Source organism: Telopea speciosissima, chromosome 1, assembly GCF_018873765.1.
Source record: "Telopea speciosissima isolate NSW1024214 ecotype Mountain lineage chromosome 1, Tspe_v1, whole genome shotgun sequence".
Taxonomy (NCBI): Eukaryota; Viridiplantae; Streptophyta; class Magnoliopsida; order Proteales; family Proteaceae; genus Telopea; species Telopea speciosissima.
The window spans coordinates 75,967,618-75,991,420 of record NC_057916.1 but is presented as its reverse complement, the minus strand read 5'-3'; the positions used below and the strand labels follow the sequence as shown (position 1 = coordinate 75,991,420).

Genomic DNA, 23,803 nt, shown 5'->3' with positions numbered 1-23,803 from the left:
TGAAAATTATCGATGACATCATCACTTAACAGTCACGTTCTAAAGGACCGTCAATTTTGTAAGTTTTTATGAGTAGGAGGGGTGTAAAAGTTCATTTTTTGAAACTACGGGTTTTTTCATATTTTAGGTAAACTACAGGGGGTGTATGCGTAACTTTCCCAGAAAAGAAAAGAACAATTGGGAGCATCAATGGACTGGGGTCAGGTCATCTGCTCCATATAAGTAGTTTCCATGCTCATCCCCTAATCAATGGGGGCATACGTCAATACCTGCTTTCATTTACACAAATGACATTGGCTATTTTAAGCTGTTTCAGTAGTTAGACAACCATTTTAGTGACATGACCCAGACATATTGACACACACCCTCCCAAATCCCAATTGGGGGGGGGGGGGGGGGATAACAACAGTAGCTACTCAGGTCCATCTACCACAAGACATGGATTCAGAGTGGAAAGTGAGTCCCTTTGTTATTTTCCCCTTCCCTTCTAATGATTTTTATTTAACTGTTACTTTCAATCAAAAATTATTTTCATCTTTTTTACCTCAAACTGTAAAAGCCAGTTATTTGCTCCAGATCCAAACCCTGGGTGAAGATGATAGGCAGGCAAGCTTCCGTCCAAGCAGACTGGAAAATCAGTACCAACAACAATCATAATAACTGTAAAATGATAAGTACCATCATGCACTTTAGAAAGGATATTTTACCAAAAATAATATATGATTTTTATTCAAAAAAACAAACTTGCCTGCCCCTTGAGCTGCAGCATTTTGAACCAGGGTCATTTTTACTCTAAGCTGCTCCTCTGAATAGATACTCTGAGCACATGTCAGCAAAAGCAAGCTAATTGCAAAGAACCCCTTCTTCATTGAAATGAAATTTCAATTCAGCAGAGATGCAAAAACAACCCAATAACAAGTTGGCCTTTTTCTTCTTCCTCTTCTTCTTTGGATGGAGAGAAACTATATTAAAAAAAAAAGCTAAAAATAAATGGAAATTAATTTAAAATAAACTTATGGAACTCATGAACTGTTTTAAGGAACTTACATTCATAAATAAACCTATAAATAAAGCTATGGGCCAGGAGGCTGATTAATTCATCAGCCTAGTTTTAGTCCTAGTTACATTATGATTCCTAGTTGTAACTGGAATTATTGGTAGTAAGTTTAACCTATAAATAAAGCTATGGGCCAGGAGGCTGATTAATTCGATTATCAGTATTCTCTCCTGTCCCTCTTCTCCATCTCCTCTCTTCACTCTCTCGGTTCTAGGGCTCTGCCCTGCTACAGTTTACACCTAGGTTTAGTTTACTTTCTATTGGGGGGGGGGGGGGCTGGTGTCATCGACAGTTACAACCAACAGTCCCCTTTCCTCCTTTCCATCTCTTCTCCATCTTCTCTTCTCTTTTCATTCTCGGTTCTGATATTCTAGTGCTATAATCTGCTACATGGTACCAGAGCATAACCATTAGGTTGTTGTCTCTTGCGGTTCTGGTTTGAGAGTCTTCTCAAGTTTTATTTTCTTCAAGGGGTGCAGCACCCTATGCTGCATATTGCTATGGATTAAGCCCTAGATAGAGTTTTCAATTGAAAACTAAGGGTTTACTACTACTACTGCTTACCTGAAGCAACAAGATCGATTGGGGAATTTCAAGTTGAAGCTGCTTATTCGATATTACTTCTATTTCTAATTCTGATCCAGTCAGTGGATCGATTCTACACTTGAAGATTGCAGATTCAACATATTTTGCAAAGTTTTTTACCTTCTATCACATGTGGTTCCCTATTAAGGGCTTAATATCAGGTGATTTTGTCTCCAATTGATCCAATTTCTGGTTCCCTTCTTCAGGTACAGCCTTCAATTCCTATTTTCCACTGATATTTAGTTGAGTGTGGGTTTTTCAAAACCTAACTCTGCCAATTGACTTGCTTCTATTAAATTTGGGTTTTTAAACCCTACCCTTCACCCTTGCCATCACTGATGCTACCGATTGGCTTTCTGCTACTGTTTTTGGGTTTTCAAACCCTCACTTTACTATTACTGCTGGAAGTTTTGGGTTTTGAAACCCTATGCCGGTGGCTTTACTGTTACTATTTTTGGGTTATTTAACCCTAATCTGGGTTTTTTTTTAAAAAAGCCGATACTGCTGCTGCTACTGCTTTCGGTTGTGAACTGCTGCTGATACTGTTTTTGGGTCCTTTGTTACCCTAATCTGGTTCTATTCAAGAACCAATTGCATTACTACTGCTGCTGCTTCTGAAATTTGTTCAGCTATCATTATGGCTGACCCTAAACCCATCAGACAATGTCCAAGTTCAGATTACTACTTCACAAGTTACAACTCTCCGGAGTCTCCAACTATCTTTTATTGGCCCACGCTGTGCATGCATATATTCATGTCAAAGGAAAAATAAAATACATCACTGATGATCCTCCTACTGCTGATCCAAAGGATCCTGCTTCAGTTACAGCTCATGATAAGTGGATGCGTGAGAACTCTATTACTAAAATATGGCTATGGAATAGTATTGAGCCTGCTATTGCATCCAATGTAATGTTTCATACCCTTGCCTAAGACGTCTGGAATGATTTGCGTGAAAGTTTTTCTCAAGAAAGGAATATCTCCCGCATGTATGATCTTTATGAGAAGATTGTTACTTTCCAACAAGGGGATAAATCCTTGAGTGAATACTTTGCCAGTTATAAGGGCATGGTTGAAGAACTTCAGATACATCAGCCCCTCACTACCAATTTAGATCAGTTAAAACAACAATTGGCTGAGTTTTATGTTGCTAAATTCTGGCTGGATTACACCGTGATTATCAATCTGTGAAAGGTCAACTACTCACAGGGAAGAAAATTCCCTCTCTTAATGAAGTGTTTTCCCGTATCAATCACCTGACTAATCCATCTAAACCTGATACTGCTACCAAAGAAAGTTCTGCCTTTGTTGGTAATCGTGGTTGAGGATGTGGTTGTGGCCAATCTAGGGGTCGTGGCTGTGACACTGGTGGAAGGGGTACTAGTTACCAATCTTTTGACAATTCTTCCCGCCAATGCTCTTATTGTGGCAAACAGAATCATATTGTAGATACTTGTTGTGCTAAACATGGCAAGCACGACTAAGCAAATGAATTAGCCAATACATCCATGACTGACAACCCTACGGAGAAACCTACCAGTGATATGAATCAAAGTTCTACATCGGGTACTTCATCCACTGTGTCACGTGATGATTACGAACAACAGGTCAAACGCCTTCAACAACTTGAAGCTGCATCTTCCAAAAACTTCTACCGCCACTTTAGCATATAAAGGTAACTCAGTATTTTATCCTTCTTCTACCTCTTGGCTTATTGATTTTGGTGCTTCATGTCATATGACTGGTAAGTCTAATTTGTTTTCTTCTCTAAATCAAGTTCAAACCTTCTCTAATGCTTGCTGATGGGTCCTTTACTAAGGTAACTAGTCATGGAACTGTTTCCCCAACTTCTTCCTTGACTTTTTCTCCTGTACTCATGTTCCTAAATTACCTTTAAGTCTTTTATATGTCAGTAAACTTACTAAATATCTTAATTGTTTTGTGACCTTCTAGCCTTCTTATTGTGTTTTTCAAGACCTTCCGATAAGGAAGACTATTTGTTTAAAGACCGGACTCAATTTATTATTGTATTAAAAAAAATTATCAAAAAATAAAAACTCAGTTTGACAAGTCCATTAAAGTTTTTCATTCTGACAATGCTCTTGAATACACTCAAACTAAGATTTCTGATTTTTGTCTCACTCACGGTATTGTTCACCAAACTAGTTGTTCGTACACCCCACAACAAAATGGAGTGGCCGAACGCAAAAATAGATACTTACTAGAGGTGGCCTGGTCCATTATGATGCACATGAATGTACTTAAACATTTTTGGTGTGACGCTATTCTCACTGCTTGTTACCTTATTAATCGTATGCTATATGTGAAATCCGCAATAAATTTAAACTTTTTGGAACTTGTGTGATTTCAAGTTCCAGCTCTGAGTCTATGGTGGCATCGATGCTATGGGCTGCATCGGTCGAGGATACAGATGAATCTCTTGACATTCCTATGGAGGATTCCAGGGATTCTTCCCAACTTGCCCTTTTGGAGTCAGAGGACCCTTGTGGAACCCCGCACCAGAGTTGCCTGTGTCGGATCTGCTGCCTGGAGGCTATGCAGAACCTCTCCCTTAATTAAACTCGATGTAAGTATAATTTAAATGTATTTTTATAATGTTATGTACGACCAAATAGAGTTAGAGGGGTATTTTAGTCAAATTGCCTCTGTGGGACCCACATCCCCAATGGGAAATCCAATTCCCAGTAGTTACCCGTCTTCAGATTCCCCCTGATGTCAAACCACATCATTTTACACTTAGAGGAAGCTAATTAAGTAATTAATTCTACTTGGAATCAGTTTTAAGAATTAATTCACAAAACAGATTTTTATTTAAAAACCAAACACCACCTAATTAATCCACTAACTACATATATGAGACACATTTCACTATTCCCATATCTAACCAAAAGGGGAAAACGATTCAGCCTTGGCAGCCTTAGAGAAGAAGAAAAAGGGAAGGAGAAAGGAGAGCGAAGAAGAAGGGAAAGTGAGCTCTATACTTGGGACTTTGGTTGAGTACTTGAAATTGAAGCTTGGGAACCTCTATAGGAGACTTATTTGCACAAGTTTTGAGCTGTCTTCATCCTTGCTCACTGTTGTACCAAGGTAAGCCATAAATTTCCGCAATTCTCTCTTCTATCTTCTCCATTCTTCATCCCTAATGCCTCCTAGTCCCTATTCAGCCATTAAAACTTAAAATAAGTAAGTCTAATTGACCATCTACAGTATATAATTACTATTTTGAACCAAATACTGGTTCAGACTTGCCTGTGACCTGAATTTCCCACTTTAGGAACCCAAATCCAAGCTGAATTGATCAAATTAATTATCCCTATTTGGGTAATTGTAATCAAACAACTAATTAGCACAAATTAATTATGATTTTTGAAATTAAAACATGTATCAAGGTTGACCCACCTTAAATATAGTCTGAAACATGAAATTGGTGGTCTGCATGTGAAGATCCATGCATTAGAACTAAAACCCCCAATTCGGCCTCAGGGCCGGATGCAGTTGCAGGCCTAGGGCCGGTCGTTCGGCCCTGTACCCCCCTGAATCCGGCTACTCCTTTTTGTGCCCTTGCTGCCCTAGTACCTTGGGGTTTACTCTTGGTTTCTTTTTGAACCTAATGGATGATGTTTACATGTGATTTAGGGCTGTTTATTTCTGTTCTACTCTATCTTGTTTGGATCTTTTGGAGAAGTATTGGCTAGGACTAGACTACTATACAGGTAAGGGAATTTGAACTTAATTTCAGTGTGTTTGATTCTTTAATTTGCTGTTATTCTGATTGCCACGCCATGCATCATCAATACTACTCAATACATATAGTTTATTAGCTTGTATTTATTGCACTAAATTGCATGTGATTTAGGCTGCATTGGCATGCTGCACTGCATTGATACTTATTCTTGTTCTTAAATTGATGATAGTGAAGTACTGTTACTTTATAATTCAAATGATCATACATGTGCTATCATGATTAGATTGCACTGGGCTAGGTTATATATATCATTACCCAGTACTACGTCCCTTACCAACAGGGGAAGAAGTGTTGGACAACCCGTGGTATAGCCGAAGGGTATGCCGGGATACCATTCACTGTCCCATGTTAGCGTGTGTACTCCGCTGTGGGAACAAACAGTAGGGTTGGTCATTGGGGGTCTGCTAGGGTCAGATGTATGATGCCTGAACTGGGGGGTCCTCACCGTAGTAGAATAGTTTCGCTCGGGTGACCGACGTCTGGTTATGTGTTTCCGAGACCGAGGTTAGCATCTACTACAGTAGTACTTATACCCCATATGACTTAGTTTCCATGTTAGGTGCATGCTAGATTAGGACATGCATCATGGACTATTGTATTGTGTTTGCATGCATTTCCTTACTGGGCTCGATGGAGCTCACCCCTTGTGATCACTTTATTTTTCAAATGAGACTACTCTCGGTGTTGCTGGTGTTTCTGTGGGGATTCGTTCTGCTGAGGATTTTCCTACTACTCATGGAGTTGATACTCCTCTACTGGTGGAGCACGAAGCTTCGTTCTCATGTGACCGCTGCTCCTTCTCCTGATCTTCCTGATTGATCAGGCTATCTCTATCCCTTTTTGTTATAACACTTTTGTAAAGAATATCGTATATAAGTCTTTGTGGGTTTTTTAGTAACTTTTGAGAACTAACCTTGTAACTCAAAATTTCTTTTGAATATATATACATATCACTGTTCAGTTTAGATCTTCTTTATTACTGCCTTATTCTTATATTAAATTGCTTCCGCTGCATTTAATTTTGTTATTTGTGAACAAGACTTGCGAATAGAATACAGCACTTGCGATCCTGGTGGGTTGGTTGGGTGTCAGAGACATCCAGTCGCACTTGGCCCTTATAGACCGGGCCGGGGTGTGACATTTAAGTGGTATCAGAGCAATCATGCTCTATTTCTATTCGCAGTCAAGTTTATGATACGGCAGCTCTTGAACTCATTGACCTGAAGGTGAGTTCAGTTAGGGATAACTATAAACCTCAACTAAAAGCTACCAAGTAAAAAGAAACTTGATTGTAGACTGTAAATGTAAAGATAAAAACTTCTATTATATATATTCGAGTTTATACAAAATTTTAGCTCTTAGGCTGATTGGATTACATCAGATAAGCGTACTGAAACTGGGAAACATTGTTCTTACAAGGACAGTAACAACTGAAAATTTCAAAGTAACGTTAAAACTAAACTAGGAATAAAACATCTCTACTGCTGTGATGATGGTGGTGGTGGTGGGGGTGGTGGTCCCTAACCAGAGAAGAAGGATCTCCACTGAACCAACTCAGTCTCCACTGCCTGGACACGACCACTAACATGTGAAAAGTCCCTCCTCATGCCATCAAACCCCTGTGCCATAAATCTCTCCAAGCCATCAAACCGGCTAAGGAGCTGTCCCCAGGGAGTACCATCTGTAGGGATAGCTGCTGTCGAGGAGGAAGCGTCCGCATGACCATGAGGAGTGTGCTTGGGAGGAGTAGGTGGATCTCTGTGTGCCCCTGTATGCACTCTCTCTGTAGTGTCCTCTACATCAGTAGTCTAACCCATATCAGTGCAATTAGGATGTCCAAGCTCGGGAAAAAATGGAGGGAGTACTATACTCATCTTCACTAGAGAGACCCGATTGATGCTCACAGTGTTCCCTGTCGAAATCTCCTCATTCCTTAAGCTTACCCCAAACCTAGGAAAGATCTTGGTGAGAAGTCTTCCGAACAACAGATTACCCCGCCCAGGATTGTCATGCAAATGTGTCATAGTGCGCATGATAGCATATGGCAAGCAAATCTGGTAACCTATGTAGAGGCAGTAGGTGGCCAAGATCTGCATGGTGGATAACTCAGTCCGATACCCACTCTTCTGGACTACATTATGTCCACAAATCCTGGAGAGCACTCGTGCTGATGGAAGCAAATCCAACTCAGACTTCATCCTCTCATAGAACTTGCCATTGGTGAGGACTGAATATAACCATTCCTGCTCTTCATCAGCCAGGAACTCAGATGCATCTACAACTAGAGTACAGTACCTCCGTTCCCCCTCGTTAGAAATCTCTAGTATGTTAGCTAACTGGGTTGTGTTGAAGGAGATAGGCATTTCCTTCACATAAGAACTGATATAGAACTCATCACCTTCGTACCAGTAGGAGAGGTTACTTAGGAACAGCCGAACCAGCCTAGGGTAGCAGTGCCTTACTGGCTGTAGCATAGATAACCATCCTAACCTCTCGAACCTCTCCTGGACCTTGAATGCAACAAGGTCAGCTAGTACAACATCCCTTTCCTCTTCCACTTTTCTTTCCATAAACCACTCACGATAATATTCTTCTTCTTCCACATTTCAGAAATATCTTGGGTTGAATTCTGGTGGAGCAACAGCCCTACCCCTTCCCCTTCCTCCTCTACCTCTTCCCCTTCCCCCGCGGCCTTGGGCTGCAGCCATTTCCTATGTACAGCAAATATTTAACAAATAAAATAAATTAAAAGGAGTAGGACAGCATACAATTTAAGGAAAACAATAAACTATATAATTAGGAGATGACGTATTTAGCTAATAATAACAATATACTTATTTACTGGCTGTTGTTTTCCCCTTAAGGGGGCCCTTGTTTCTCTTTTCCTTGGTAATGAATTCTTTTATTCACCCAAAAAAAAAAAAAAACATTATACAAGTTTTTGAGTGAAACCTTAGTAGATATAGGAATATACTAGTAAGAGTATGTATAAAACAGTAAGCTTAAAAAAAAATAAAAAGAAAAGCCAAAATCAATTTTTGGAACAAACAAAAATAGGGGGTTTAAGAAGAATTTTAGCAAATGGCTTAGGACTACCAACATAAACAGATTTAGTGCAATAAGAAGAAAAGAAAATGAACTAAACAACAAAACTTATGTGAAGATTTGTAAAGATTCCTAAACTAGAAACAAAGTAACCTAAATGTCTTAGAAACATAGGAGAAATAGTGGAAATAGATCTAGTTTGGGCAAGAAATGAGAAAACTAAAGAAATTTCATAGTTTGAACACTTACTTGTTGATTTGAAGAGTAAATCCAAGGATCAAAGCTCAACTTTGGGTGTTGGAACCCTAGAATAGCCTTAGAAGAGGTTTAGGAAAGACTTAGAAGCAAAAAGAATTGAAATGGGTCCTTTTTAGAGGGACCCGAAATCTTTTTATATGCCCAGTTCAGCCGGGCGAAAGACCGGCTCAGTTCGAGGCTGAATCCGGCCTCTAAATCCGACTGAACCAATTTTCTTAAGTAGCCACTGTTTCATGGGGCGGACGTCCGGCCCTATTTTGTCTGTGTTTCCGGCACTTTTTGGGTCTGCATCCGGCTGGCCCAAATAATTAGGAAAATTTTAAAATAAATTAAAATAAAATATACTCATATAATAAGACTTAATGTACTTATTAACCATGTATAATAGGTATATAAAAGACAACTTAAAGTATATGTATATGTATATAACGTATCTATAATATGTTAAAAAGGTTTATGTAATAATACTATTACTTGTATATTATAAACATTGAAAGCATAATGTAAATATTAATTAGTATTAATAATTATATTTACGTAAGTAAATAGAAAATACATGTAAGTATATTTGTATTATATGAATAAATGCATACGTTAATAGTAAGTGTATGTGTTATGCATTATGTGCTAAGTGTTACATAAATGCTGTAAATATATCACTACTTAGAGAGTTAGAGATAATACATGACTTAACTGAATAGTTATCATATTGTGTTTATAATATATTGTATAATATTGTATTTTTCTTTTTAGGTACCCGAACCTTTGGCTTAACACGTAACTACGACTCAAGATGAGTTATGTGTTAAGGCCAATTGAAGAATACAACTATAATCCCGAAAACATCGACGAGTTGAATCGAGTACTCAAGCTACTCGCCAATGACCGCTTGTATCTCCAGTCGATTCTCTGGAATGACAGTAAGTCCTTGATGACCAGGGATTTCTATATCATCGATCGAAGGGTAGAATACCTTCAAGTTCATACCACTCGCATCGAATCCATCCTCCACAGATGAGCGGATAAACTTCAAGGCCTTCCTTAAATTCTAGCATGTATGATGAATCATACTTTACTGTTCTTATTGCTTTATCATAACTGTGCACTCTATTATATCAAACTGATACATATGCTGATAGTTTGATGTTTGCATTCTTTTCTCAGCTGATCATTATGGACCCACGGCCTCCTAACACATATCAGAGGCGTAACGCAGGGGGGCGTGCACAAGCAACCTCTTCCTCTAACCCTGCCCATAATGATCCTCCAGCTGGGGGTGCACAAGGGAACCCTCCTGACAATCTGACATACCTATGCACGATGTTGCTAGTCTTGTTGATACAATAATGGAAAGGCAGCAACAACAGATGCATCAGATGATCACCGACATGGGTGATCAGTTTCAAGCAGTTATTAGGAACTTACAGACTCCGCAGGCAGTCCCTGCAGCCCCTGCTGTACCTCCCCCTCCTGTACAACAACATGATACTGAGGGATGTATGATGGAAAGATTTCTTAAGATGCAGCCCCTTACTTTTGCCGGGATCAGCAGAGATATCTTGCTACCCGTTAAATGGGTGAAGGAAATGAAAAAGGCATTAAAGTTTCTGGGCTGTAATGAAAAGCAGAAACTTATATGTGCTGGATACAAGCTCCAGTACGAGGCAGAAGCTTGGTGGGAAACTACTAGGCCTATTTTGGAGGTAGCACACCCAGTTATAACATGGGACATTTTCAAGCAGGCCTTCTTTGCAAATTACTTTCCCACCAGTGTAAGGAAGAAGAAGGAGATAGAATTGGCAGAGCTAACACAGGGACCTAAATCTGTGTTAGAATACCAGCAGAAGTTCGAAGAGCTTTTCTTCTTTGCCCCTCCTTACCTGAGTGATGATGAAGCAAAGGCACAGAAGTTTGAGGATGGATTGAGGCCACAGATTGTCTCTATAATGGCCACCAGACCGACTCAAGGATACTCAGAGACTGTGCAAACTGCAAAGAAGATTGAGGATAAGCAGAGGGATGCTTATCATGTCAGTCAGTCATCCGGCAAACGAGCAGCCCCGTTCTTTGATAGAGGATTCAGCAAATTCAGCAAATCTTCTGGATCTAGTGCAGCTCCAGCCTTGCCACAGAAGAGTTAGTCTGAGTCAACAGTGTCTAGATCGGCGTATGCAAATCCTACCACCAAGGCAATAGATGCAGCAGCTCCAGCAAGTGCTGCAAACTTCAAATGCTTCACATGTGGTCAACTATGTCATACTTCCAGGACATGTTTCCACAAGAGACCTGTATATCCTGCTCGCCAGCCAACCAGTAAGCCTCAAGGCCGAGTCTACTCTGTAACTGCAAGCGAGGCTGAGGCTAACCAGAATGTGGTTACTGGTATCATTCTAAACTTATATTTAATTGTATTTTCAATTAAATGATGTCATGCATACATAATCATCAAATCATGACATATAGGTACCATTCTTATTTGCTCTACTCCTGCATACACCTTGTTTGATACTGGAGCGACGTACTCCTTTGTGTCTCCGTTATTTGCTAAGAGAACTGGTGTGTCACCAAAGTGTTTGGCAGAGGGTCTAGCAGTCAACACACCCACTGGATCAAGGATAGACTTGAACACGTTGTATGAACCATGTGCCGTGAGGATTGCTGGCAGAGACATGAATGCCCATCTGATCCAACTCGATATAACAGACTTTGACATCATATTGGGGATGGATTGGTTAGCAGCGCACAAGGCAAGTGTACTGTGTGTAGATAGAAAGATAGTATTCTAGCCTAGAGGCGAGAAGGGATTCATCTTTGTGGGTGATAAGAAGAAGAAACCCAGAAAGATGGTGATTTTAGCCTTAAAGATGAAGAAGATGTTAAAAAAGGGATGCCAGGGATACCTTGTGTCGGTTATGGATACCAGGACACAGGTTAGGCCTATGTCTGAGATTCCTATTGTTGAGGAATTTCCTGATGTCTTCCCTGAAAATTTAACAAGTCCACCCCCACCAAGAGAGAATGAGTTTGTGATTGATTTAATACCTGGAGCGGCGCCGGTATCTAAAGCACCTTACAGAATGGCACCGACAGAACTGAAGGAATTGCAGATTCAGCTTCAAGACTTGTTAAAGAAATGATTCATGAGACCGAGTATCTCTCCTTGGGGTGCTCCAGTGCTATTTGTGAAGAAGAAAGACAGCTCCATGAGAATGTGCATCGATTACAGAGAGCTGAATAAGCTGACAATCAAGAATAAATATCCTTTACCAAGGATTGATGATCTCTTCGATCAACTTCAAGGTGCCCAAGTCTTTTTGAAGATTGATCTCAGATCGGGGTACCATCAGCTTCAAATCAAGGAAGCCGATATCAGTAAAACAGCATTCAGGACTCGGTACGGACACTATGAGTTCCTGGTAATGTCTTTTGGCCTTACAAATGCTCCAGCTGCCCTTATGGCCTTAATGAACAGAGTCTTTCACGATGTCTTGGACAAATTTGTAATAATCTTTATTGATGACATCTTGATCTACTCCAAGAATGAAGAGGAGCATGCCCAGCATTTAAGATTTGTTCTACAAAGACTGAGAGAGAAGCAACTTTATTCAAAATTCAGCAAGTGTGAATTTTGGTCGTCTCAAGTTGGGTTCTTAGGCCATGTGATTTCAGCCAGAGGGATTGAAGTAGACCCTGGGAAGGTTGAAGCTGTAGTGAATTGGGAGAGTCCCAAGACTGTGACAGAGATAAGAAGCTTTCTGGGATTAGCTGGTTACTATAGAAGGTTCATAGAGAACTTCTCCAAGATAGCTATGCCCATGACACAGCTTACTAGAAAAGGTGCCAGAAGAGATTAATGATGTGAATGAGCATAACCTGAGGAATCGAACTATTTCTTTTCTGAAAGTCAGGTGGAGTAACCACTCTATAGCTGAGGCATCTTAGGAAAGAGAAGACTTGATGAGAGAGAGATACCCTTACCTCTTCGATCTCCCAGGTACGTCAATTTCGAGGACGAAATTCTAATAAGGGGGGTAGAGTGTGAAATCCGCAATAAATTTAAACTTTTTGGAACTTGTGTGATTTCAAGTTCCAGCTCTGAGTCTATGGTGGCATCGATGCTATGGGTTGCATCGGTCGAGGATATAGATGAATCTCTTGATACTCCTATGGAGGATTCCAGGGATTCTTCCCAACTTGCCCTTTTGGAGTCAGAGGACCCCTGTGGAACCTCGCACTGGAGTTACCTGTGTCGGATCTGCTGCCTGGAGGCTATGCAGAACCTCTCCCTTAATTAAACTCGATGTAAGTATAATTTAAATGTATTTTTATAATGTTATGTATGACCAAATAGAGTTCGAGGGGTATTTTAGTCAAATTGCCTCTGCGGGACCCACATCCCCAGTGGGGAATCCAATTCCCAGTAGTTACCCGTCTTCAGATTTCCCCTGATGTCAAACCACATCATTTTACACTTAGAGGAAGCTAATTAAGCAATTAATTCTACTTAGAATCAGTTTTAAGAATTAATTCACAAAACAGATTTTTATTTAAAAACCAAACACCACCTAATTAATCCACTAACTACATATATGAGACACATTTCACTATTCCCATATCTAACCAAGAGAGGAAAACGATTCAGCCTTGGCAGCCTTAGAGAAGAAGAAAAAGGGAAGGAGAAAGGAGCGGGAAGAAGAAGGGAAAGTGAGCTCTATACTTGGGGCTTTGGTTGAGTACTTGAAATTGAAGCTTGGGAACCTCTATAGGAGACTTATTTGCACAAGTTTTGAGCTGTCTTCATCCTTGCTCACTGTTGTACCAAGGTAAGCCATAAATTTCCGCAATTCTCTCTTCTATCTTCTCCATTCTTCATCCCTAATGCCTCCTAGTCCCTATTCAGCCATTAAAACTTAAAATAAGTAAGTCTAATTGACCATCTACAGTATATAATTACTATTTTGAACCAAATACTGGTTTAGACTTGCCAGTGACCTGAATTTCCCACTTTAGGAACCCAAATCCAAGCTGAATTGATCAAATTAATTATCCCTATTTGGGTAATTTTAATCAAACAACTAATTAACACAAATTAATTATGATTTTTGAAATTAAAACATGTATCAAGGTTGACCCACCTTAAATATAGTCTGAAACATGAAATTGGTGGTCTGCATGTGAAGATCCATGCATTAGAACTAAAACCCCCAATTCGGCCTCAGGGCCGGATGCAGTTGCAGGCCTAGGGCCGGTTGTCCGGCCCTGTACCCCCCCGAATCCGGCTTCTCCTTTTTGTGCCCTTGCTGCCCTAGTACCTTGGGGTTTACTCTTGGTTTCTTTTTTAACCTAATGGATGATGTTTACATGTGATTTAGGGCTTTTATTTCCGTTCTACTCTGTCTTGTTTGGATCTTTTGGAGAAGTATTGGCTAGGACTAGACTACTGTACAGGTAAGGGAATTTGAACTTAATTTCAGTGTGTTTGATTCTTTAATTTGCTATTATTCTAATTGCCATGCCATGCATCATCAATACTACTCAATACATATAGTTTATTAGCTTGCATTTATTGCACTAAATTGCATGTGATTTAGGCTGCATTGGCATCTTTTTGCATTGATACTTATTCTTGTTCTTAAATTGATGATAGTGAAATCTTCATACTTTATAATTCAAATGATCATACATGTGCTATCATGATTAGATTGCCTTGGGCTAGGTTATATATATCATTACCCGATTACTACGTCCCTTACCAACAGGGAAGAAGTGTTGACAACCCGTGGTATAGCCAAGGGTATGCCGGGATACCATTCATTGTCCCATGTTAGCGTGTGTACTCATTGTGGGAACAAACAGTAGGGTTGGTCATTGGGGGTCCGCTAGGTCGGATGTATGATGCCTGAACGGCGGGTCCTCACCGTAGTAGAATGGTTTCGCTCGGGTGACCGACGTCTGGTTATGTGTTTCCGAGACCGAGGTTAGCATCTGCTACAGTAGTACGTATACCCTATATAACTTAGTTTCCATGTTAGGTGCATGCTAGATTAGGACATGCATCATGGACTATTGTGTTGTGTTTGCATGCATTTCCTTACTGGGCTCGGTGGAGCTCACCCCTTGTGATCACTTTATTTTTCAAATGAGACTACTCTCGGTGTTGCTGGTGTTTCTGTGGGGATTCGTTCTGCTGAGGATTTTCCTACTGCTCATGGAGTTGATACTCCTCTACTGGTCTTCGTGCTCATGTGACCGTTGCGCCTTCTCCTGATCTTCTTGATTGATCAGGCTATCTCTACCCCTTTTTGTTATAACACTTTTGTAAAGAATATCGTATATAAGTCTTTGTGGGTTTTTGAGTAACTTTTGAGAACTAACCTTGTAACTCAAAATTTCTTTTGAATATATATACATATCACTGTTCAGTTTAGATCTTCTTTATTACTGCTTTATTCTTATATTAAATTGCTTCCGCTGCATTTAATTTTGTTATTTGTGAACAAGACTTGCGAATAGAGTACAGCACTTGCGATCCTGGTGGGTTGGTTGGGTGTCAGAGACATCCAGTCACACTTAGCCCTTATAAACAGGGCCGGGGTGTGACATTTAAGTGGTATCAGAGCAATCATGCTCTATTTCTATTCGCAGTCAAGTTCATGATACGGCAGCTCTTGAACTCATTGACCTGAAGGTGAGTTCAGTTAGGGATAACTAAAAACCTCAACTAAAAGCTACCAAGTAAAAAGAAACTTGATTGTAGACTGTAAATGTAAAGATAAAAACTTCTATTATATATATTCGAGCTTATACAAAATTTTAGCTCTTAGGCTGATTGGATTACATCAGATAAGCGTACTGAAACTGGGAAACATTGTTCTTATAAGGACAGTAACAACTGAAAATTTCAAAGTAAAGTTAAAACTAAACTAGGAATAAAACATCTCTACTGCTATGATGATGGTGGTGGTGGTGGTCGTGGTCCCTAACCAGAGAAAAAGGATCTCCACTGAACCAACTCAGTCTCCACTGCCTGGACACGACCACTAACATGTGAAAAGTCCCTCCTCATGCCATCAAACCCCTGTGCCATAAATCTCTCCAAGCCATCAAACCGGCTAAAGAATATCGTATATAAATCTTTGTGGGTTTTTAAGTAACTTTTGAGAACTAACCTTGTAACTCAAAGTTTCTTTTGAAAATATATGCATATCACTGTTCAGTTTAGATCTTCTTTATTACTGCCTTATTCTTATATTAAATTGCTTCCGCTGCATTTAATTCTGTTATTTGTGAACAAGACTTGCGAATAGAGTACAGCACTGGCGATCCTGGTGGGTTGGTTGGGTGTCAGAGACATCCAGTCACACTTGGCTCTTATAAACCGGGCCGGGGTGTGACACTATATCCTGGTGGGTTGGTTGTGTATGCTTTGTTCACATTCTTCACCATGTCATTGATAAGTAATCCCCTCGGTCTATTAAGTGTGTTTTTCTTGGTTACTCTAGGACCCAGAAATGATAGAAATGTTTTGATTTGGTTTTCCCATAAACAGTTTCTTAGTGCTGAAGTTACCTTTTTTGAAAATACTCCTTGTTCTACTTCTCCTACACCGTCTACTGTAAACAATGAATATCTTCTAGGTCCTCCCATACCTGTGCCCATACCCATCTCACCACCTCCACCGGTTAAGGTTTATCACTATCTTCGTCGTCGCTAACCTGTTTTACCCTCCACTACTATTGAGCCGGCCACCTGATGCAGTTTCATCATCGAAATAGGCTTATTTCTTTAGTAATAAGTCTAGGGTTGGGATATATATATACATTGAACCTTTGTTCCCAAGGGTTTCCTATGTAATCAGCCACTTTAATGGGCTTAAACTAGGGGTACATAGGTTGCATACGGGATTAGCCCAACACTTAGTTTATTTTTATGTTTTTTAATTGAACCGGTTCAAATTGGTTGCATCCAATTGGTTCAATTTAAGTGATTTTATTTAAGTCTTTTAATTTAAGTTAGTAGGGTTAATTAGGTCTTTTCAGTGTTTTAAGTTATTAGCTTTAGATTATAGTCATTCCCTTCCACGATTTGTGAAGGAAGAGTTTAGATTGTATTAGGAATGGGTTATTAGCCTTCGATTATAAAATTAGAAATCGTGGGAGGCTCCCCCCACAGATTATTTGAATTAAAATTTCATTTTTGGTTGGCTGTCATTGCTGCCGCTCCATTGCTCCCTTGTGAGTTTGTGCATCCTTGTGGACATCAAGATGGAAAGGGACTGGTGGAATCCGGTTGACTCCTTACGTTGTGATGGCTGGGAGGATCTTCTTTAATTTGAAGGTGGTTCTATCCTTCACATCTATTCAAGCTGTTGCCAGTGGATTTCTGCTGCAACTTGTTCACCAATTTCTTCTTCTAATCCTCTAATTCCCCCCCCCCAATCGATCCCCTTTGTTTTTGTGTTTGAATTCCATTATACCTAATTCCATTAAACCCTAGATCTTGTTGCCCAGACAGATTTGACCATCAGAATTTCTTCAAATTCAAACCACAGCCTGCATACTACATACCCTCCATTTGATCCAACTTGCAGCCCCATCCTCCCACTCCAATCCTAGTTTGCCTTGTCTCTGTGAAACGTAAAAAAAACCCTAAATTCTGTATAATCCAATTCAACCATCAGAATCTGCCCAAAACTTGGTCAAACTTCCCTCCCACTGTCCCTAACATTCGACCAAAAACCCTACTCCAATCTCCAACTACAAACCCTAAATTTAAGTGTTTTCCTAATTTCTAAAACCCAAAACCAATTCTGAAGAATTTTCAAACCTATCTAAACCTTGATATTTTTATACCATAACAACCCCCTAGGCCTGCCTATTAAAACCATATAAGACCCATCCACAAATTCTAAAACCTACCCTAGTTTTCACCCTAAAAACACCCAAATCTGCCCCAATCAGCAGACAGTCTTGGAATCAGTGTTTACCTGGCTCCTAGTGGGACTTGCCTCTATCTAGGACAACATTACCACCATTGACCCTCATCCGATACCCTTTTCTCCCAGTGTTCTGGAGCTGCCATCCACTACCGCAGCCGTCGCTCCTCCTGCCTCACCATCTGATTCTGGTGTTGAGGTCTCCCTCGACTTACCGGTTGATGTCTGTAAAGGTACTCGCTCTTGTACTCAAAAATCCCATTAATCACTCATTGTTTATCCAATTGAAAGATATGTATCAATTTCTCATCTTTCATCTCACTATCACCCACTTGCTTCTGCTTTGTCTACTAACTTTGTTCCTACGACCCACCATGAGGCTTTATCTCATCCTAGCTGGAAGGCAACAATGGACACAGAAATGGATGCATTACTCTCTCAAAATACTTGGACTCTAGTTTCACGATCTATTAGGAAGGATCTTGTCAGGTGTCGATGGGTTTATACTATCAAATACAATCTTGATGGTTTTATTGATCGTCTTAAGGCCCGACTGGTTGCCAAAGGCTATACTCATACTTATAGTGTTGATTACTTTGAAACTTTCTCACCTGTTGCTCGCTTGAATTCAGTTCGGGTTCTTACTTCTTTGGCCATCAACTTAGATTGGCCGTTATATCAGATCGATATCAAGAATGTTTTTCTTTATGGTGATCTTCAGGAGGAGGTTTATATGGAGTAACCTCCAGGGTATGTTGCTCAGGGGGGAGGATTCTATCAACGTATGCAGAGTTTGTAAGGCAATCTATGGGTTGAAACAATCTCCAAGAACATGGTTTGATAAATTCATCTCCATTGCCACTAAATTTGGGTTCTCACAGTGTTACTCTGACCATTCCATCTTTATTCGCCGCCAGGGCTCAAAGGTGATTATAATGGTAGTTTATGTGGATGACATTATTATATCTGGTAATGATGCTTCTAGTATTGCTTAAGTTAAGGCTTATCTTCATCAGCACTTTCAGATGAAAGACTTGGGTATTCTCGAATATTTTCTTAGTATTAAAGTTTTGCGCAGCAAGAAAGGTATTAGCTTATCACAGAGGAAATATATCCTTGATCTCCTCTCTGAAACTGGAATGTTGGCTTCTAAACCAGCTGATACTCCCATGGTTCCCCATCAAAAACTTGGATCTAGTGAGAGTGAAGACTTTACAGATGTACATCAGTATAGAAGACTTGTTGACAAACTCATTTATTTGACTGTTACTTGACCAGATATCTCCTTTGCCGTTGGAGTTATTAGTCAGTTTATGCAAGCACCAAAGAAAATTCACTGGGATGCTGCTTGCCATGTACTACACTATCTAACAGGTACTCCTGGCAAAGGTCTTATTTATCGTCCTAATCAAAATATTAATCTGATAGGGTATTCTGATGGTGATTGGACTGGTGCTGATGGTGATAGGCGCTCCACGACTAGTTATTCCACCTTTGTGGGAGGTAACTTAATCACCTAGAAAAGTAAGAAACAAACCACTGTTGCTAGATCTAGTGTTAAAGCTAAGTATCGAATCATAGCACATATTACTACTGAGTTGATGTGGGTAAAATCACTACTTCAGGAATTAGGATTTCCTACCACTCCTATGCAGATGCTTTGTGACAATCAAGCAGCCATTTATATTGCCAATATCCAGAATGAGAGGACAAAGCACATTGAAGTTGATTGTCACTTTGTTCGGGACGCTAACATGAAGAACTTGATTTCTACACCATTTGTTTCCACTACTAATCAACTAGGTGATGTGTTTACCAAGCCGTTGTTTGGTCCTACTTTTTGTTGGAGTTGTTCCAAGCTGGGTCTTGGTGATCTGTACGCTCCAGCTTGAGGGGGAGTATTAAAGAGTATCGAGTAATTAGGGCTGGAGATAATCTCGATTAGGATATTTTAATATCCTAGTCAAGATTCCTCTCTAATTAACTCCTATTCTATTATGGTTTACACCTAGGTTTAGTTTACTTCCTATTTCATATTTATGGATCCTAATATGATTAGGAATCCTCTTTGTAATCTGTGTATCTGAATATAAATAAGACAATAAGGGGGGGGGGGGGGGTGGACTGGTGTGCTCGACAGTTACAACCAACAGTCCCCTTTCCTCCTCTCCATCTGTTCTCCATCTTCTCTTTTCACTTCTCGGTTCTGATATTCTAGTGCTATAATCTGCTACATCTATATTCTTTAAGAGGTTAAAACTCACAAAGCCAGACAAATTCAGGAGAAACCTTGCAATAGAGAAATTCAATATGATCTATTGCAAAGTGATTACAGAAGAAAGGAATATGATGTACCCTGACCAAACTATGCAACAAATAGATGAAAATTAATGCTCCCCAACCCCCACACGATTATGCTGAAGGATTAACTTCAACGGAAGCTCATTAAGCAAATCCGTGTCAGCTGGTGCAGGGGGGCTTCAGAGAACAATTCTCAGGCTTACTTTCTGAGCAAAGTTAGAATGCCTAGATGTCACAAGTTCCATCAAAGAGAACCAAAAGGCTGTTATTTTTATCTCTCAAAATCTTCCCTTCTTTAGAATAACCCCATTTGATTGTAGACAGTGAAGGGGACTCTGTTACTAAGTGATTGGGGTCTAATTTCCAAGGAAGTACATGACTCACTAAACGTGCAAGATTTTTCTGTGACTTCGGGAACATGGTTCTTACTCCATTAGCTGGATTATCAGCCTGCTCAAGTATAATCAGTTGGCAAGACGAGCTGCTAGATCCACCATGTGTATGAGGCATATCAAGTCTTGTGGTTCCAGCTATTGAGTATGTATTGTATTATTCCTGCACTGCAGGTTGTTATGTTTCCTATGCATTAAAATTCACTACAAAGCAAATAAATAAATAACCTAAAAGTGCTAATCAATAAAAAAAAAAAATTTATCCTTCTCCAATCTTCATTGAGATCTGTAAATAAATCTTCGAGATTCTTGGTTCACTGTAATTGGTTGTGATTCACTGCCAATGATATCTTCCTCTCATCAATTGTAAGAGCTTTGTTCCAACAATTATGAAGAGCAAGGTAAGTATTAAGTAATGAGATCCATAGTTCACACGGTGGAGGGAGGACTTTTCAAATATAAAGAATGCGTCTTACTCAAAATCTGAAGAATTACATCAAAACAAGACAATGAAATCAACTAATCAAGGCCCATGAGAGTTAAGAATTTTTCATCTGCGAAAAGATGCGGTGAGAAATAAAGAGCACAGACTACAAATTCAAAAAAAAAAAAAAAAAAAGCAGAGAAAAACATTCCAAAGCCCCTCTCATTGCTCACCTTTTTCTATCCGGTGTTAATCAAATCATAAAAATCATATAGGAATCCATATCGTCTGATTCACAAACAGGTTTCTTTCCATTCATAAAATGCGGGAAAGCAACAGTAATAAAAGAGATTTAGAAAGCAACCAAACAACCAAAAAGAGATAAATGAAAATTCCACTTCGCAAACCTGAACTCAAGAACGATCCACTTGGCTCTCAAATCTCATCCACGAAGAGCCATGACGAACTGAATCTCCTTCTGTGTTTTCAATTCTTCTAAATTAAACGTTTCAAAACAGCTTTTAATCACTCCAGCCGTTAACATGTCTAACTAGTTTCTAACAAGGATTTGGATCACCTACTAAAACTATCGATAATCTAATATGGAAAGTGAGTGGGAGAGTGAGTGAGTTGGTGTGAGAGCAATGAAAAAACTTCCAACCAACCAATGAATGGCCTTTCACGCCTTACAATAATGTTGGGGTTGGAAGTTGGAAATTCGAAATTGGAAATTAGGAATGTCCTGTAAAATCGTTCAGAGCTCATTAAATGCGAGTGACGTCAGCAATTTCCCTCAAAAGAAAGACCAGATCTTGGTCCGGCCCACAATGATCCGTCCAAGAGTATTCGCTTTCCAAGGTCCCTTGAGCTCTGAGGAGTGTTACTTTGGCATACATTTGTCGTTTGCCGATGATTGGGGGACTTAAGATAGAATAGTAACACATGTTGTTGTGAACCGGCTATGTGTAATTGGATTAGAGTTAAAAAAATGGAAAATTTTTGTAGATTCCTGGTTCTTAGTTTTTTTTTTTTGTTTTATTTGGTAAGCCTAGTTCGTAGTTCTTACCAAACAAAATAATAAGAAAATTTTTTTACTCATTCCTAAATTTGGGACGGGTGGAGATAGATCTGAACCCTCCTCCGTGGGATGTGGGACCTACGACTCATGGAGGAATCAAATTTGTCCCCATCCATCCCCCATGTGGGTAGTTGATTCGGATTCACTTACTTAATCTATAGGTTTTTCACAACGATGAAAGTGGAGAAACCCACTAATGATCTCTACCTACGTAGGGTCCAATGAAATGGAATCTCCACCTAAGCATTGTATTCTTTTCTATTTCATTGGTTCTCATCATGTGGGGTGGCATCCCATGTGAGTAGAGAATCCGAACTCAATGTTGGAGGTGGATCGTCCGACAAGGATTCACATATCTATCAAGGAGAGAAAGTGATTGCTTGGACTTTATGGATCATTATGTGAAAAAACGTGTAATTTTTTTTTGGGTTATTGTGGGCTTCTTTTTTCTATTTAGCCGCGTTTGTTTGTTAGACAAAAAAGGGTGAGAAATGAGAAATTTGAAATTTATGGGCCGCCACCCTACATGTAATAGAATTAAATAGAAGGGGGGGGGGGGAAACTAGGGTAAGCAATGGAAGTTCTTAATTATTTATTCTTTTTTTTTTTTGGGTTGAATTCTTAATTATTTATTCCAATGTGTAATAAAGATGTGTGCCCCATATGTACTACTTTTTTTTTTCTATAAAATCCCATCCAAAATGGTGGGACTTTGAAGAAGGGTGGAGTGCCATGTTTTCTTAATTTATGTGTAGTTATTTGGTTAGTTTTCCATCCTAGACAACCAAACACTTGTCTTTTGGAATTTTATGGAATTCGTTCAATTATCCAACCCCTTAATTCTTATTTCAATATTTTTTTATCAATACCTCCTAAGTACGTATTGAGATGTCCTAAATAAAGTATAGAGATGTCCTAATTCCCTCTAATGCCTATATTTGTCATAAATATTTATTGAAAAAAAAATTATGTTCTTATAAATTTTAGTTTATATTTTCCCATCATGGTGATATGTTTTTTTTTTTTTAATCGATCAAGAAGTACATTTGAACATGATTGGGTAATAAAGGATTAATCCAATTATAAACGATAGAATGGAGTCCTCCATAGCTACCAAGAATACCAAATGATGAAGATATCATCACTATTTTGGAAGAACAACATCTTGGAATTTGAAATAGATGTTGTATTTCAACTTTTAATATTTTCCTTTTTCTAATCTTGATATAATTTTGTATTGATTTTCAATAGATCTTATAAAATATCACAGCAAGTAGAGCCCGCTTGATAACCTTACGAGAAACAGTTTCTAGTGTTTTTCCATTATGAGAAACGAAAAAACACCCAAAAACCGTTTGATAACGAAATGTTTTTTATAAGTGTTTTTGGAAACATAAATCAAAATTTATGCTCCCTGTAAGACTTTTGACAGAACATGTCCAACATTTTTTGTCGTTTCTGGGCACAAGTTGTAAAAGTGTGCCCGATAAAATACACTCCCAACTCTCTCGTCCTCAAAGAGAAAACCTGTAAAGTTCTCATTGTCCTCAAGCTCTCAAGAACGGCGAAGGACCTTGCCAAGCTCTCATCATGCCTGGTTAAGCTCACTGGTGTTGTCCCAACCGGAGCTAATCGCTGCTATCCCTCCACCGTCGACTCTGTAATCTCTACAACCCTCTATTCTCTGCAACACTCTCTTCTCTGCAACTCTCTCTCTCTCTCTCTCTCTCTCTCTGGTTTGATATTCTTCAACGGAAGCATGCTTGCTATTGATTTTGGCCGCCCTTATTGGGTTCAACGATTAGAGAAAATGCTCCAACTCTATAGATTTGGAGCATTTTCCCCTTTGTTCTTCTCTAATCAATAACCCTAGATTTTGTAAATGTCTAATTTCTTCTCTACAACTCTTCTCTCTGCTCGACAGTGTCTCATGATGTAAGTAATCTCTCGACCTCTCAGCCC

The 23,803-nt window shown here is 39.4% G+C and overlaps 2 protein-coding genes across 6 annotated transcripts in view; one reads left to right on the top strand and one right to left on the bottom strand.

Annotated features, from left to right (window-relative positions):
* LOC122664651 (pectin acetylesterase 9) overlaps positions 1-21,393 on the bottom strand; it is a 47,076-nt gene extending 25,683 nt beyond the window's left edge. For 3 of the 5 annotated variants that reach the window (XM_043860582.1, XM_043860573.1, XM_043860590.1), the window contains exons 1-3: positions 21,171-21,393; positions 749-962; positions 545-627 (exon numbers count right to left, since the gene is read on the bottom strand). In XM_043860582.1, the coding sequence (XP_043716517.1) occupies positions 545-627; positions 749-869 (204 nt within the window). In that variant the 5' untranslated portion in view covers positions 870-962; positions 21,171-21,393. The remainder of the gene's footprint in view (positions 1-544; positions 628-748; positions 963-21,170) is intronic. The other 2 variants (XM_043860599.1, XM_043860607.1) reach the window with 1 other exon arrangement.
* On the top strand, positions 10,058-10,852 carry LOC122654710. Its single transcript, XM_043848925.1, has one exon. It carries the CDS (start codon positions 10,058-10,060, stop codon positions 10,850-10,852), a length of 795 nt encoding a protein of 264 aa, XP_043704860.1.
* Positions 21,394-23,803: the final 2,410 nt, after the last annotated feature.